Source organism: Sciurus vulgaris (assembly GCF_902686455.1).
Source record: "Sciurus vulgaris genome assembly, chromosome: 5".
NCBI lineage: Eukaryota > Metazoa > Chordata > Mammalia > Rodentia > Sciuridae > Sciurus > Sciurus vulgaris.
Genome location: NC_136465.1, coordinates 13,838,546 through 13,854,793, shown reverse-complemented (window position 1 = coordinate 13,854,793; position 16,248 = coordinate 13,838,546). Strand labels below are relative to the sequence as shown.

The 16,248-nt window shown below is 47.4% G+C and overlaps 1 protein-coding gene across 3 annotated transcripts; it reads left to right on the top strand.

Annotated features, from left to right (window-relative positions):
- The first annotated feature begins 4,237 nt into the window (after positions 1-4,237).
- CHMP7 (charged multivesicular body protein 7) lies at positions 4,238-16,248 on the top strand. 3 transcript variants are annotated; one of them, XM_079141290.1, is made up of 10 exons: positions 4,239-4,612; positions 6,610-6,781; positions 11,781-11,966; positions 12,069-12,202; positions 12,924-12,972; positions 13,203-13,322; positions 13,596-13,694; positions 13,905-13,965; positions 14,416-14,595; positions 14,825-16,248. In XM_079141290.1, exons 1-10 carry the CDS (start codon positions 4,314-4,316, stop codon positions 14,875-14,877), a joined length of 1,353 nt encoding a protein of 450 aa, XP_078997416.1. In that variant the 5' UTR covers positions 4,239-4,313; the 3' UTR covers positions 14,878-16,248. The 3 variants fall into 3 exon arrangements, with proteins under 3 accessions (XP_078997418.1, XP_078997416.1, XP_078997417.1); XM_079141291.1 differs by having other exon boundaries at positions 4,258-4,442; XM_079141292.1 differs by lacking the exon at positions 13,905-13,965 and having other exon boundaries at positions 4,238-4,612.

Below are 16,248 nucleotides of genomic sequence, written 5' to 3'. Positions count from 1 at the left end.
GGCTGAGACAGGAGGATCACAAATTCAAGGCCAACCTGGGCAACTTACTGAGATCCTGTTTCAAATTTAAAAATCGAAAAGGCTGGGGATGTAGCTCAGTGGTAGTATGCCCTGCGTTCAATCCCCACTATTATAAAAGGAAAAAAAGCATGAAATGTACAATCACTGATATTTCCCTACTCTCAGCCCACCCATGCCCTTGCTGCAAATAGAGAGTTTCATCTACAAATGCTTCAGGTGTATCTTCAAAATATAAAGACTTCGTGTGTATGTGTGTGAGGTACTGGGGATTAAGCCCAGAGACTCACACACTAGGTTACTTCCCCAGCCCTTATATTGTATTTTAAGACAAAGCCTTGCTAAGTTCTGCAGACTGGCCTCCTACTTGTGACCCTCCAGCCTCATCCTCCTAAATCATGTGGATTACAGGTACTCCTGGCCAAAATATATAGAAAGACTTTCCATAAAATGTAACTGTATCATTGCTCTCAAAATAATTCACTGGTATCTCAAATATCCAGTTGATATTTGTCTCACAGATGAGTTGTTAATTTTTCTTTGTGTAAATAGGATCCAATACTGTTCACTCATTGAATATCAAAAGTCTTTTTGCTGACATTTTCTGTTGTGGAAACAAGGTCATAATCAAGTAGTATTTCCCAGTCTGGAGGTTGCCGATTACCATCTCAGTTTTCACTTAACATGTTTCCATATCCTTCGATTTTCTTTTTTTTTTAACCTCCATAAATTAGTACTTTGTCCGGGGTGGTGATTTGAATCACAGCCTCTGTCCCACACCAGGAGATGCACCTGCCTGGGAACTTCCTATGCAAAGGTGAAGGCCAAGACTGCCAAGCTGCTATGGGGACCCCTGCTTAAGGGAGGTTCTGTGCTAGGCAGGGGACTATCAGTCTTGACCCTGAGTTCAGACATCAGCTACCAGGGGGAGAGAATTATAAGCGTGAGTTTACAATCATAATTGGCTGCTAGACTTCAACCTTCAGCCTGCGTGCTTTGAAGAAACTTTCTCCCACAAAAATCTTTTGATGATAAAACCTATATAATAAGAGTGCTCAGCTGGCTCTGGGCCATTATATCTGTATTGGAGAGTAATGTCCCACCTGGCCCCAACTTTCTCTGTGTGCCTGTTTGTCTTTTCTCAATTTTCCATCTTCCCTTGCAGGTTTCTGGATTAATGGCTGCACTGATTGTGGTAGTACTTACGAATACTTTGTGGTTTAATCAGATTCAGTTTCACGTTTCTGACAAAAATACCGCATACATGGTTCTGCCTACTTCCTACTGTGTTGCTTCTGGAGGCACACAGTACCTGGTTGTCATTCTTTGGGGGATGTTACCATTAATCAGCAAGTGTTATCAAACCAATCTATTAGAAAATTCCAAGGGTGCTATTTTGAATAGAGGATTTGGATAAGGTCTTTCTGAGGAGATGATTTATTTTTATGTATTTTTTTAATTGAACCCAGGGCGCTTAACCACAGAGCTACATCCCTAGTAGTTTTTTTTTTTTTTTTTTTTTTTTTTTTAACTTTATTTTTAATTTTAAGACAGGGTCTCTCTAATTTTCTTAAGGTCTCACTAAGTTGCTAAGGCTGACCTGGAACTTGTGATCCTCCTGCCTCAGCCTCCAGAGTTACTGGGATAACAGGTGTGTGTCACTGCATCTGGCCTGAAGAGGTGACTTTTAACTGTGACCTAAAGTATGAAAAAGGCAGTCATGCAGAGTAGAGCACAGTGGGTAGAAACCCAGAGGTAAGGAGGAACTTGTTAGGTAGTATTAAATGAATTCAATTTAGTATTTAATGAAATTCTAATGTGAAAGTGCTTGGAGAAATATAACAATACATGGAAATCAGTTGAAACACATTTTTGTATAATAACTGTAATGTACAAAGCTGCTCCCCCTGACCTTCCCGGCGCAGCCGTTTTCCCTGCCTCCCAACCACTTGTCAGTCTGTGAACATCCTAGCTAGCTATTGGTTCATCAGTCAGCTTGCAAGTGTCCTTCTCCCATATTGGTCCCCTGTTAGCCCGGCAGAATTCAATTGCTTTACTGTAGCTATCCCGCCAACTTTCCTTCTCTCTCTCTCCTACTCACTTTCTCTATCCTCCTTGTTTTCCATTCTCTCTAGCACGTGCCGTTTCTCTTCCCTTTCTTTTCCTCTCATTTTCTCTCTTACCCTGCAGGGAGACACTCTGTTTGCTTAATAAACTCCCTTATGTGATTTCCCGTGTCCAGCGTGGTTTTCCTGGGATTCCTTACAATAACCCTGTAACCAAAAGCTCAGTCCTTGTCCCTGATGCCAATTCAATAACGACGCAGACACAGTTTTGAGAAAAAGGGAAAAGAAGGCTTATTGTTTTGCTAGCAAACCAGAAAGGGGACTCCTGTCCCAAGGTTGTGATTCTCCTCATCAGGAGGGACAGGGGTCTTTTAAAAGAACTCTTTGAGTGTTACTTTCCAGGTGTGCTCTGGTAGGGGGGTTCCAGGGTGCCTTTATGGTGGGTTAAGATTCTCTTGTTAATTTGGGAGACAGTCATCTCCCAGATCCTCAGCAGGCATCTCCTTCCTGTTAGTAGGTGTGTTCAAGGGCAGTTAACTAGGGGAAGAAAATCATAACCTTGCCTTCCTAATCTTGTTAGGGAGGGGGAGAGGAGAGAAGAGAAAAAAACATGTTCTTCCAGAAAACAAGCCTCAGAGCAATGAGGGTTAATTCAGAAGATGAGGAGACCACTGTTACAACCAATTCTATTCCTTCTCCCTCAAAATGTTTATTAAAATTCATCTTCATCCTGTGTTCCAGTTAGTAGAAAGTCTGAAATCAAGTGATTAATAATAATATCTACCATGCTACACAGCACACCATAACATTTTCTCCAGATGACCTTAAGAGAAAATAATCCTTCAAAAGAGGAAGCTGACTCAGAAAATTTAAGTGAGTGTCAGAAATACAGTTTCCTTTCATTGTACTGGTTTGTTACTTAACAGGAAGTAACAGAAAACTCCCTTCACTTTTTTTTTTTTTTTTTTTTTCCTGGTACCGGGATTTAACCCAGGGGTACTTAACAACTGAGCCACATCCCCAGCCCATTTCTATATTTTATTTAGAGGCAGGGTCTCGCTGAGTCTCTTAGGACCTCGCTAAATTGCAGAGGCTGGCTTTGAATGAGAGATCCTCCTTCCTGTCCCAGCCTCCTCAGCCGCTGGGATTACAGATGTGCGCCGGCCGCCGCATCCAGCTTTCCTTCACCTTTTCAATGGTTCGCATCCAGTTTTCCTTCACCTTTTCAATGGTTCGTTTAAGAGGACCAGTTTTAGAGCTCAGAGGTATAGCACTGGCCTAGCATGTGGGAGGCCCTGAGTTCCAATCCCCAGCCCTGCAAACAAAATCCAAACCAAAGGCCCCACTTTATTCAACAATGAGCAGATTCATGGCTCCTAAGAGTCTATGAGAATCCTATCCTATATGTGAGTTCTCACTCTAACGAGACTATACAATATTTGAAGGGCAAGATTCAAGTTATGCACCTTGCCGTTTCTGGAATATTTTCTCCAGTGCCCGCGCCAGCGAGCTGAGTCCTGTGCCTGACCTGGGGGGACGAGGCGGGGAACTGGAGACGGACCTGTAAACGCTAACCCGTGTCGTCCAGGAGAGCTCAACCCTGGAAGATTTCGGGGAAGAGTCAGAATTGGGTTGGACCCTAACCGATCGGTAGGATGCAGATACTTGGAGCAGGTGCGGAACAAGAGTTTACGCATCTCTAAAAATAAGGGCGCGTTCTGTCACGGAGCTCGAGTGAGGGACAGTTCTGTGTGTCCGCTGATATCACCGTGAAAGGTCCAAGCAAGAACTGCCGGCGGAGAGCTGCACACCGAGACCCCGATGGAGAACCACCAGCGGCCCCGGCGGCTCCGCTCTGGCAGGAGTACTTCGGCACCAGACGCCTGAAACCCGCTCCCCCACGTGGCGGGCGCGACTTTCGCTTCGCCTAACGCTATGGTTACTACGCATGCGCAAGGCCCTTCTTGCCGCACAAAGACCGTGGAAGGAGGGGTCGGCGCAAACGCTTTGCGTCTCTCCGAAGATGACGTCATCACCCCGCCTCCTGGCAAAGGGAGCTCAGCGCTACGCCTGCGCCGTGAGTGCTTGCAGGACTTATTTCACGCTGGGGCGGCGGTGACGTGACGACAGAGCAGGAGGTAGTCAAGGAACGGAAGCCGGGAGGGATCTAGGGCGGAAGGGGACCTGGGCCGGGGTTGTGTTCGGATCCTTGGCGGGGCTAAGGTTCCGATGTGGTCCCCGGAGCGGGAGGCCGAGGCCCCGGCCGGGGGAGACCCGGCGGGCCTCCTGCCCCCCGAGTGGGAGGAGGATGAGGAGCGCATGTCCTTCTTGTTCTCAGCCTTCAAGAGGAGTCGCGAGGTGAACAGCACCGACTGGGACAGCAAGATGGGCTTCTGGGCGCCGTTGGTGCTGAGCCACAGCCGCCGCCAGGGGGTGGTGCGCCTGCGTCTGCGGGACTTGCAGGAGGCCTTTCAGCGCAAGGGCAGCGTCCCGCTGGGGCTGGCCACGGTGCTGCAGGACCTGCTGCGGTGAGGGGCGGGCCGCGGCCGCGGCGGGGCGGGCGGGGGGCGGCTCCCCGAGGCCCGGGACCCGGTCCTGCCCTCCGTCAGCGCACCGCGCCCAGCTCGGGGTCTGGCCCAGAGTAGGCGTCCACCGTGCGTTCAGTGGGCGAACCGGGAGGAAGACAAGGAGGACGCTGGACTAGGGAATGTTTGGAGGGAGAGAAAGAGGGGTCTGGGACATTTCGGGAGGCCGGGGAAGTCCGATTAGACGGGTTTCAGATGAGAAATCAGCCTGGCAGAGGTGACAATGACTTGTCAGGACTGGAATCTCCTTAGGTAGTTATTTCTTAAGGGCCTCCGAAATTGAGTTACCTCTGAACAGAAGGTCTAGGAGATAGGATTGATTGAACAAGGAAGATCAGAGCAAAGCGGAGAGAATTCATGGAGAAGAGGGCTGTAGGGATCTTGCCAGCAAACCCTGGCACAGGTTATGTGTCTGCCCTTTCCTGGCCTGCCCTTAGCACAGACTGAACCAGAGAGGACATATAGGAGAGTGAGGATTTCGCTGAGTATCTGGGGTCTTGAAGAGCTCTGTAGGTGGTGTGTGACAGGCACAGTGTTGTATAAGTTCTAGTAGGTGCACAGCACTTCACAGTTTGTAGATACTTTACATGTTCCATTCCATCCAACCCTCTCAAAAGTCTTAAGGCAAGGTAATTATCCTCAGCAAACAGTCTTGGAAACTGAGTCACAGAGATTGAGGTACTCACTCAGAGTCACAGGGCTAGTTAGAGGTATCCCCAGACTGGACCCCCTGGTCTTCAGATTTTAAATCTTTTGTACTTCACCTTATGTCTAACATACTTACACCAGCCTAGCATGGATCCTGCCTCAGTGAAGAAAAGGAGAAAGTCAACTCTGATATGCATTTTTAGTTTTCTGCACTTCCTGATTAAGTGGTCTTCTCTACTTCTGTTCCCAGTACCTTTTGTTGGCTAACCTTGATGTACAAACCTTTCTGAAATTCTCTTTTCTGAAACAAACAAAAGTACTGTGGAAAACATTTTGCTTCATGCCTGAAGTGAGGAACAGTGCAGAGAGTGGCCAAGGAAGTCATTCAGGGATGACACCAGAATGGTCCTCCTGATGGTAGAAGGACAATCATCTACCTCTTCCTATCCAGAGACCTTTAACATCTTGATACCCCCTCTCTTGACTGCTGATTCTCTACTGAAGCTGCCTGATGCTTGACTGGGTCTGACACCTGAGGAATTTCTGAGATACTTCCCCAAGGAAGCAGCATAGCATAGTAATTAACTTTGCTTAAGGGTCAGACAATTGGACTCAAATCCTGGCTTTGCTGTTTGCTAAATTATGTAGTCCTGAACAAATTATGTGCCATCTTTGGCCAATTATAAAATGGTGGTGATAATTTTACCTAGGTTTATTGTGAAAATTTGAAGGTGTCTATATATAGTCCTTAACATATAACTTACCATGGCAAGTGTTCAGTGAATTTAGCAGCTGTCATGTTACCAGGACCAGGAAACACATCTCATCTCCACCCTAGCTTAGAGATAGCAGAAAGCCCTGTCCCTGTATATCATTGTCTTCTCCCTTCTGTTTTGCACTTGACAGTGATCATTATTGTTTTCATTGAATTGTTTTGAACTCTGTAAAAGGAACTCTCAGTGCAGGCCCAGTAGCTCCCTGTGTCTCTGGAGTCTCAGTGAAGCGCTTGTATTCTGGAGCCAGACAAATCATGGCTTCTTTTTGGCTTTCTCCTTACCATCTCAGACCCTCAGTTTCCTCATTAGTTAAAAAGCTGATGACTCTATCTGCAGAGTGATGTGAGGCCTAGCACTGGAGTAGAAATAGTGCTGCTTCCGATAGCTGCATGGGATAGACGTCTAATGAAAGGTCATCATGATGATGGTAAAATTCTTTGGGGGCCAGGGACAGGTAGGGGCTGGAAGGGAACATTGCATGAAGTGCTACCACATGCTTTTCTTCTTTCCCTGCAGTCGAGGGGAGCTGCAGCGTGAGTCAGACTTCATGGCCAGTGTAGACAGCAGCTGGATCTCCTGGGGGGTTGGAGTCTTCTTGCTGAAGCCCCTCAAGTGGACTCTTTCTAACATGCTGGGGGATAATAAGGTTCCAGCCGAGGAGGTCCTTGTGGCTGTGGAGCTGCTCAAGGTGCGTATGTAAAAGGGAGAGGCCTGGAGACAGGAACCTCCATGTACATTCTTAGGAGAAGACTGTCTCTTTTTTACCTGGGGACAGAGTTGATACCTGAGTTTCCCTGACTTCCTGTGCACTGTACTTGGTAGCATTATGTATTTGTTAGAATATTATGTTTTAAGGATGACACTGTCTAGGAATTGTCAGTAACAAGCAGCCGATTGCTCTGGTATTTGTAGGGATTAATGATAAACTATGGTTTACGAGATACTTTGCCTTTTGTAGTTTGCTGACAAGAAATTCCCCGGATTTCTGAGAACCCTGTGAGTTCCAGCTTTGCTTACCCCTAAATTAGCAAACTAGCTCTGTGTTCCCACTCTGCATCTCATTCCTGCTTCCAGCTTACTGATGGCTTGCCCTGGGCCATCCCTGCTCTTCTGCCTTCAAGAGGCAGCCAGCGCCTACAGCCTTCTTGGCTCCTGCTCAGCCAGCTTCCTCCTGGGCCACTCTTCCCTTTAGGCCACACCACACACTGTTGTGCGACTAGTGCCATCTCAGTGCCTGCAGCAACTCTTGTTCCACACCAGGAGTCACACAGCAGATCCACAGCCTTAGATCAGCCCCGCTGTCCTTGTCATCCTGACAAGCTGTGGAATGCCCTCAAAGCCACTGTACAGCCAAGTGTTCTTGGCCCCTCCTCTTCCCTCCCACCCCTACGCTCCCACCCATCCTTTGCCCTCCTCCTTCTCCTGGACTCTTCACCCAGGGCTTCAGTGTTCTGTGCTTCCACCTCAGGTATAACCTCCTCCAGCCCTCTGTCTCCCACGCTCTGAAGGTGAAGTGGCCTTTCCTCTGACCACACTTGCTCTTGAATCTTTCCCTGTCCATCTTGTCACATGTCCCATCAGCCAGCCACTTGCTCTGTGTATTCCGTCACCTTCTCTTTTGATGTTCTCCTTCTCTATCTGTCAAGCCCACCAGTCTTTTCCCATTACAGGTGGATTCTTTTATGGTCCCTGGGCTCCCACCAAAACTACTGTGGACGAGGTTGTAGGAACCTTTAAGTTTGTGTATGTTTAAAAGTTGACTGAACACCAGGTAGTGAAAGTGTGCTGCCCTTGTGCTTATTTTTTAAATTCAGGCCCAACTTTAGAGCCTTCGCATGTCTCTGGAGGTTTCCAGATAGCTGGAGCCAGCTCAGAATCCCCATCCCAAGAGAAGCATCTATTTCCCCGAGTCTACCAGTCTTCCCTGTCCTCTGTGACTTTTGTCTGAGCAGCCCACATTTTCCTTACCCCTCCCCACTCAGGCCCTCTTACCTCCCAGAGGCCTTCTCTCCAGACCTCAGTTATGGTTCCCATGTAGACTACAGGATGCGTGGCATGTTTCTGGGCCAAGTATAGGTCCTCTTCTCAGTCCTTTACCCCACATGTTTTTCAACCTGGAGCAAGAAGAGGGCCATCTACTGAGCCACACAGATCTGGTTTTTGAGTTCTAATCTTTTTGAGAGCAAAGGTAGAGAATGGGGGTGGGTGGGGAAGTACGTAGTTCTCTCAGAACTCACAGGAATTGTTCAGAGATATTTAGGTGGAAAAATAAATCTTCAGGCTCTATAGGAGCACAGTACTGTTAACTGTACACCCATTTCACATCACTAAACATTACTTCACATCTCATTCAGTGACTTCTGCTCTCAGATACATGGTGACTCCTGTTTTGTCTTGGGGGATGGGGACTTGTTTATATTTGTGAAATGAAAGAGACCTCTCTGGATTTAAAAGGATCTAGATATGAAAAGAAAGCCTGATCATGAGGGAGATTGCTTTTTCCCAGGTTCAGATGTAGAAAACAGTAAGTAAATTTTTACTTTCTTTAAAACAGTACTGAAAAAAATACAAAAAAGTGAAAATTGCCCATCTCTTTGCTATTTTAAAAAACTATACAAAGAAGTGAAAGTTTTCTTTCTGTTCATTCCATTTCTATTTCTTTGGGTGTGTTCTTTCTCCTGTGTGTGTGTGTGTGTTTCATAGACATGTCTTCTTATTGACTCTGTTATTCTCTGTATTGTGTTACCTTTCATTTTAGTTTCTTCTTAGCATTTACTACTAACTGAAAAACCTTACTTGTTCACTTGTTTGTCATCTGATGCTCCTACGAGAAGGGAGAAGTTCCATGAGCTCCTAGACCCTGGAACTGTCCCTGGTGCATAGTAGACAGTCAGTAAATATTGGTTGAATGAATGAATATGTGTATATTCACTCCATTTTTTTTTTTCCTGCAGATAAAGTTGGTCTGCGACCTGCTTTTCTTTTCACTTTAATATATCATGAGCATTTTTCCAGGTTCTGCACAATATGGGTCCACTTCATTCTTTTTGATGGCTCTGTAATAATCTGTATATACGCTATAAGTTATGCAACGCTTTCCCCACAGGACATCTAAGTCATTCCAATTTCTCTCTCCATTTTTCCTTTAAAATAAATGCAGTTTGACAGCCTTATACATACATCTGTGTACTTGCACTTTTATTTTCATGGAATGACTTTCTACAAATGCATATATGTCTTTTCCTTTTTAACAAAAATTGCCCAAATACTTTTCAAGTTTGTACTAATTTAAACTCTTCATCAAGAGTATCTTAGCCTAATCTCCCCACGTCCTTATCCACTCTGGGCAACATCTGTCCTTTAAATTACTTCCTGTTTGTGAGTTGAACATCTTTTTCCCTGTCTGCTGGCCATTGACTTCCCCTTTTGTGAATCACCCACATAAATCCTTTGCCTGTTTTATGTCACATCATTTGTCTTTTTTCATGAACTTGTAGTTCTTTGAGTATTGGAGATAGATACATAAAACTCATTTGGCATTAGTGATGTAAACATTGTTTCCCAGTGTGTTGCTTAACTTTAACTTCCAGTGTCTTTTAACATCCAGACGTTTTTACATTTATGCATTGGAGCTCTTACATTTCCTATTCTAACTACTGAATTTCTGGTCTTAGAAAGGCATCTTTTGCCTCAAATTCAAATCAGATATTCTTTTATGTTATATTTTAGTTACTTTATGTGGTTACTTTTTCCATTAGATTTCAATACTTGAGTATTTATTTTTGTCTGTGTGGTGAGGAAAAGCCCTCTGGTTTTCCAAACAGCCGTTTTCTCGATACCTTTCATTAATGCTGTATACCATTAGTCTATTTGTATGTGGACACCAAACTATCCTTACCACAGTAGCTTTGTGGGGTTATTATCTGCTGAGACAGTCAAATCTAATGAAAAGTTTTTTCTCTGTCTTATTAAAGTCTTCTGCTATCTTTGATGCTATGACCACTTTCTTTTAAAAATTTCCCTTTTCCTTGAATCTTCACTTTTCACCACAGGTTCTCCTTGCTTCTTTTTTAAGCTTTCCTGCTAGGTCTTCACTGCTTAAATACTATCTTCCTTCAGCTCCTTACTTCCCTTTCTGAGTGTCCTTGGGTAGTCTCACTTGCACTGGGCTCTTGATCACTGTCTGTGTGCTGAGGACTTTGTGAGTTCTCTGTGCTGCCCTGGTCCCCCTGCTGTTTCCTTTGAGCTTCTGATTTGTAGATCCAGCTGTCTGCCGTAGGTCTCTTCTTGGATGCCCCTCAGGCATCCCAAACATATCCAAAATGGTATGTTTTATCTTCCCTTTAAAATAGGCTTTCCTTCCTGCATTTTTCGTATAGTTATTAGCGTCATGTCTACCAGTCACTCAGATCGGAACCTAGGCCTCTTCTTCCTTCAGTCCCGTATTTAGTTACTTTGAACTTTCTTCTAAGTTCTGCTTGAATCCACCTCATCTCTCCTGTTCACCACATATTTCAGCCCCATGGCTTGCTGTGTAAATGGTCTCCTAACCTGTAATCCTGACTCTACAGTCATCCTTCCCAGCTGTCAGCCCCTCCATTGCTCTAGTCCCGGCAGTCCCTCTGTGTGACCACCCACCACTGGAGAGCAAAGGACCGGGCATAAGATACTCCACTCTGCGTGGCGTAGAAGCACTTCTGCCCTTGCTGCCTTCCTCTCCAGATCAGAACATGCCCATGGACACACTCCTGTGCTCATGGTCGCTGCTCTTCCTGAGGTACCCCCACCACCTGCTTCACCTCAGGATTACTCACCCTTCAGAATTCTGCTCCACAACTCTTAAAAGGAAACCTCTTGCCATGTGCAATGGCACACTCCTGTAATCCCAGCAACTGAGGAGGCTGAGGCAGGAGGAAGGCAAGTTCAAGGCCAGCCTCAGGAGCTTGGTGAGACCCTGTCTCAAAATCAAAAGGACTGGGATGTGGCTCAGTGGTAAAATGCACCTGGGTTCAATCCCCAATACCAAAAAAAGTAAACTTGCAAATCCCGTTTCCTTCCCTGTATTTTCGTAGCACCCTACACATATATCGGTGAATAGTTGTTTACAGAAGTAATTGTCCCGTCTGGAAACAGTGGCATTGCTTCTTGGAACTTGTTCTTAACCTTCTCACTGATGTCCCTGTTTTATTCACATACTTTTCCCTTAAGACTTTATGGGCTCAGTGACATTCATGTCTGCAGTATTTCCAGTTGGTATAAAATGGAGAGACTAGAATGGGAGGGAATTAGACCTGATCTCATCTGCCCTCTTTGGTTTGTGAAAGGGATGCTGATGACCAGTGAGGATCACACTGGCTGGGCTGCAAGTTGGGCTCAGCTCTAGCTCAGGGCCCATTCTGTGCCCCCACCCCCATTCCTCACTGGAGGAACTACAGGCCAGGGAGAGGCAGAAATGTCAAGTGCCAGGTGGAAGCTGGCATTTCATGTGCCTCCTTTTGTTTAGTCGCCAACTTTCTTCCAAAGTTGAAAACTACACATATCCATTTTCCTTTTCAAGACGCTGCTACTTTGTGGGGTGGGGTTGCTGCTCCTGCTCTTGCCTGAGGTCTTGGCGGTTCTGGAGCTCAGGCTCAGGGTGTACTGCCTCGCGGCAGTGACCAGGCTGTGGGTCCCTTTACCCCCTGCAGGAAAAGGCGGAGGAGGTGTACCGCCTGTACCAGCATTCGCCCCTCTCCTCCCACCCCGTGGTGGCCCTGTCAGAGCTTAGCACCCTCTGCGCTAACTCCTGCCCCGACGAGAGGACCTTTTACTTGGTGTTGCTGCAGCTGCAGAAGGAGAAGAGAGTCACTGTCCTCGAGCAGAATGGGGAGAAGGTGGGGAGAGCATCCGTTCATCGCATGCATGCACCTCCCCACGCCTGCTTGGAATTTCTCAGCATGTAGCGAGGGGCTGCAGTCATTTGTCTCTGTCCCCAGATTGTGAAGTTTGCCCGGGGGCCACATGCCAAGGTGTCTCCTGTCAACGATGTAGATGTTGGGGTCTACCAGCTGATGCAGAGTGAGCAGCTTCTCTCGCGCAAGGTGGAGTCCTTATCCCAGGAAGCCGAGAGGTAACTCCCGAGCCAGGCAGGGCTGGGCAAGCGTGGCGCCCAAATCACTGATGTCTGGGGCTCTTCACAAAGGAGAGACAGTTATTTATTGGCTGATGACAAAAGCACTAACTGCTCAATGCAAAAAACACACAAAGGAGAAAAATGTGAGTCAGTTCCTCCCCAAAGATGGTGACTGTTCATGTCCTATCTGTGCTTCTCCATGCTGGTGTTGTTAGCCAGTGCCCATCCAGCTGGCTGCATCCTAGCAATGTGGTATGCATCAGGGAGCAGCACAAGTCTGTGCCTTTGCAGGGCTCACCCTGAGGGCTCCTGCTCCCTCCCTGGGATGCCTGTACCAGGGTCCCTCTAAAAGGACAGACAGACATTGAATTAGAACCTATCACTCTGTGCCTCAGTGAGAGAAATGCAGGCACGTGGGAAGGCAGAGGCGTACGTCCACGGTCATCATCTCCCATGTGGTGGACACGTTTGCTCGTTCTTTCTCCCTGAGGGTTTTAGCTTCTCCTTGGTCATCTTGCTTTCCACACACACATGCTGCATCTCAGTTTGCTTTCCGAGTTTGGCAGGGGACTGATGGGCACCTCAGTTTTGGCCATAGGGAGAGTGGATTTGATCCTCAGATCTGAAATCGGTTTCACTCAGTGCTGTTCTCAGGGACTCTTGGGGACCATGCCACCTATCCTGTGGCACACTCCTTTTCATTTCCTTTGTTTCCTAGGTGTAAAGAGGAAGCCCGCCGGGCATGCCGAGCAGGAAAGAAGCAGTTGGTGAGTTCGGATCCAGCTGTGTGGCAGCATCCTGGTCTGGCAGCAAGAACTGCCCAGCAGCTCAGAGCACTGACCCCCCACCTGCTTAGGGGTCAGGGGAGCAGGGTCTGCCCGTTTTACCTATGAGACAGAAGTAGGCCTGGGAAGGTCTTCTTGTCTGGAAGGAGCTGTCTTTCTCTTTCTTTTTGGCCTGCCATGTCCAGCCTGACCTAAGTCTTCATGTCCCCTAGGCACTGAGATCTCTCAAGGCCAAGCAACGGACAGAGAAGCGCATTGAGGCCCTCCATGCCAAGCTGGACACTGTTCAAGGCATCCTGGACCGCATCTATGCCTCCCAGACAGATCAGATGGTAGCCACATCCCCTCTGTGCCAGCACCTGGCTGGTCTCCGGCGCACACTGCTCATCCCCACTCCAGGGAGGGCCATGCTGTTGTGAAGCAGCCTGGCTTCTCTGTGGGTGTGGCTGGGGTTGCCTTTGCCTTCCCTGTCAGGAAGTTTGGTGTGCAGTGAATCAGACTTGGTGACCAGCAAAACCCCAAAGCACTCTCGAGTGATGAAGCAGTATTGTCTGTATTTTGCTAAATGTTTGTCATTTGCACTGATAACTTGGCCTTTTCTTTAGGTTTTCAATGCCTACCAAGCGGGGGTGGGAGCCCTCAAGCTCTCCATGAAGGATGTCACAGTGGAGAAGGCAGAGAGCCTTGTGGATCAGATCCAGGAGGTACAGGAAGGGGCCAGGGAGGGACACAAGCTTCAGAAGACAGATTTGGCCTTTTTGCAGCCATTCTTTTCTAAACTCATAATCTTGTGACCTTAAAGAACCATTCCTGGATTCTCAGATCCTTTGTAATCCTGAACATTTTCCCCCCAAAGACTATGTGATGTTCCCAGCCACCATTCCCAGTTCAGGGCTTTACACTGTGTCTTGCAGCTGTGTGACACCCAGGACGAAGTTTCTCAGACTCTGGCTGGTGGGGTGACCAATGGTTTAGGTAAGTTGATAAAGCGCTCTTTCCTTCTTTCTTTCCTTCCTTTCTTCCTTTCTGAGAGGCTTTACGTCCTTGTGCTGTGACTGTTGTGACAGTGGACTTGTTTTTCTGGTGCAGACAGGCCCCTCTGAGGTCATCCAGGAGTAGTTAGAGGGAATTGCCATTTCACCCTTGATCAGCCGTTCTGATCCAGTGGTCCTTACTACAGGCTTCTGACTGTCAGGTCCTTTTTCAAGGACAAGGGGAAGCGGGTTGGTTCCATGAGGTTGGCAGGGTATACCTATCTCCTAGAAAAAGAATATTTGTCTCCCAATTCACATGACTCCTTTAACCTACAAGGAGACTGAGGTGTCTTGTAAGCTGAGCTGAATTTTGATAAGCCCAGTTCTTGATGCCTGAATGCATTCCCCGCCCCCAGAGTTATTGTATTCTTACATTGTCTCTTCTTCCTAGATTTTGACAGTGAGGAACTGGAGAAGGAATTGGACATCCTCCTTCAGGACACCACCAAAGAACCTTTGGACCTGCCCGACAACCCCCATGAGACGCTTTATACCAACAGTGTGCCTAACCCTAGGATCTCGGATGCTGAACTTGAAGCTGAACTTGAGAAACTGTCCTTATCAGAGGGAGGTATGGAGCTCTTTCCCAGGGTTGCTGGTGGGCATGTGACCTTCTGGCTGACAAAGGAGCCAGGCATAGAACTGATGGTTTCTTGCCTATGTATTCAATTTTCCCAGTACCTAAGCCCCAAATGGAGGGGGGTTTTGGTATTTGTATGAAGACTCAGTCCTTTAAATCCCCAGAATGCTTTCATTTAAAGATCCTCCTGTTACAGTGCTGGCATTTCTTCTGTTTGCAGGTTTGGTCCCAAGCAGTAAATCTCCAAAAAGGCAATTGGAACCAGCTCTCTAAAGCCATTGAAGGACCCTCAACGAAGGACCCTCATGTAAAAGAGAGACCAGCTTTGTGTGTGTATATAGTAATTTAAATGAGAAGCATTCAGAATTTATTGGAAGAGGAGGACGGAGAAGCACTGACGTGTCTGGATGCTCCCACTTACAACAGGACAGAGGATTTCTGGAAGCGATGCTCCACAGCCTTGCTCCAGCTGGTGTCATGGACCTGCCTTCTCATCTTTATAGTGCCACAATTTATACAGTTCTGTGTTTGACCTGTCGTCTCATAGCCTGCAGTTCTTGCCATTGGCTCAGTCAGGTTTGTCTTCACCCACCAGCTGCCAGCGAAGGTGAACGCTGTGCGGCTCTGCCAGGTTGGTCCTCTCCCAGCCCCGCGGCTTTCGAGAGGAATGTGTGCTGTCGTCCTGTTAAACAGCTTCCTCCCGTCCTTCTCTAGCTTCACTGGTAATGAGAATGGACACCAAACACACGGTTTATTTGGGGGACTTAACAGCTGCTGCTTCGTGGAGAAACATAGAGTGTACAAGATTTTTTTCCCAGGGTTGTCACATTCTCCAGGTGTTCAGAAAAAGGTTGTGCCGGAGTGGCTCAGGGTGTGACAGCCGGCTGGGGGCTCCGGTGATTGGCGAACACAGCCTCTTCCATTGTAAGCAGAAGATCTGCTGGCAGGGGAAGGTTATTCCTGCTCTTTTGAATGTGAGTGGGGAGAAGCCCAGGTGACTACACAGCTCCCAAGGTGTCTGAAGCCCATATGTTTTTTTTTAAAGAGGCAAAGTTTTTGCTTTGGCCCCACCATGGAATAACTTAAAAATATATATACACATATATATATTTTCCAGAACAAGCCACACAATACCAGACCTCCCCTTCCTGAGCCTGGCACACACAAACAGGCTCCTTGTTTAAATCTAGAAAGCAGTTTCACAGTCCACTGCTCAGGGAGGGCCTCTGAGCCAGGATGTGCAATAGGAGCGGGCGGCTGTGGCCCTCTGCCGGACCTCCGCGTGCTTCCCCGCCCCGCCCCTCGAGGTCCCATCTTCCCACTTCCTTTGATGAGTTGGGGAGGGGGCTGTGAGGAGCAGGAAGGAGAGGGTCTGAATGCTCCGGCAAGGGGGAAAAAAGGTGACCGCCACACTGCCACTTGCTGCCAGGTACAAGGAATCTGCCTGGACCCTTTGCCCTGCCCCTCCTGCTTGGGGTGGAGGAGAACAGAGGAGAGGAACTGGCCTCAGGCCAGGCGCTCCAATCACTGTTCAAGGAATTTCTCTCCCATTCCACCTTGGTAAACAGAAATGTTGGGGGTGAAGAGAAACAATCACTATTTTTTTCTTTTTTATCTGGTAAATAATTAAAAGAGAGAACCCTA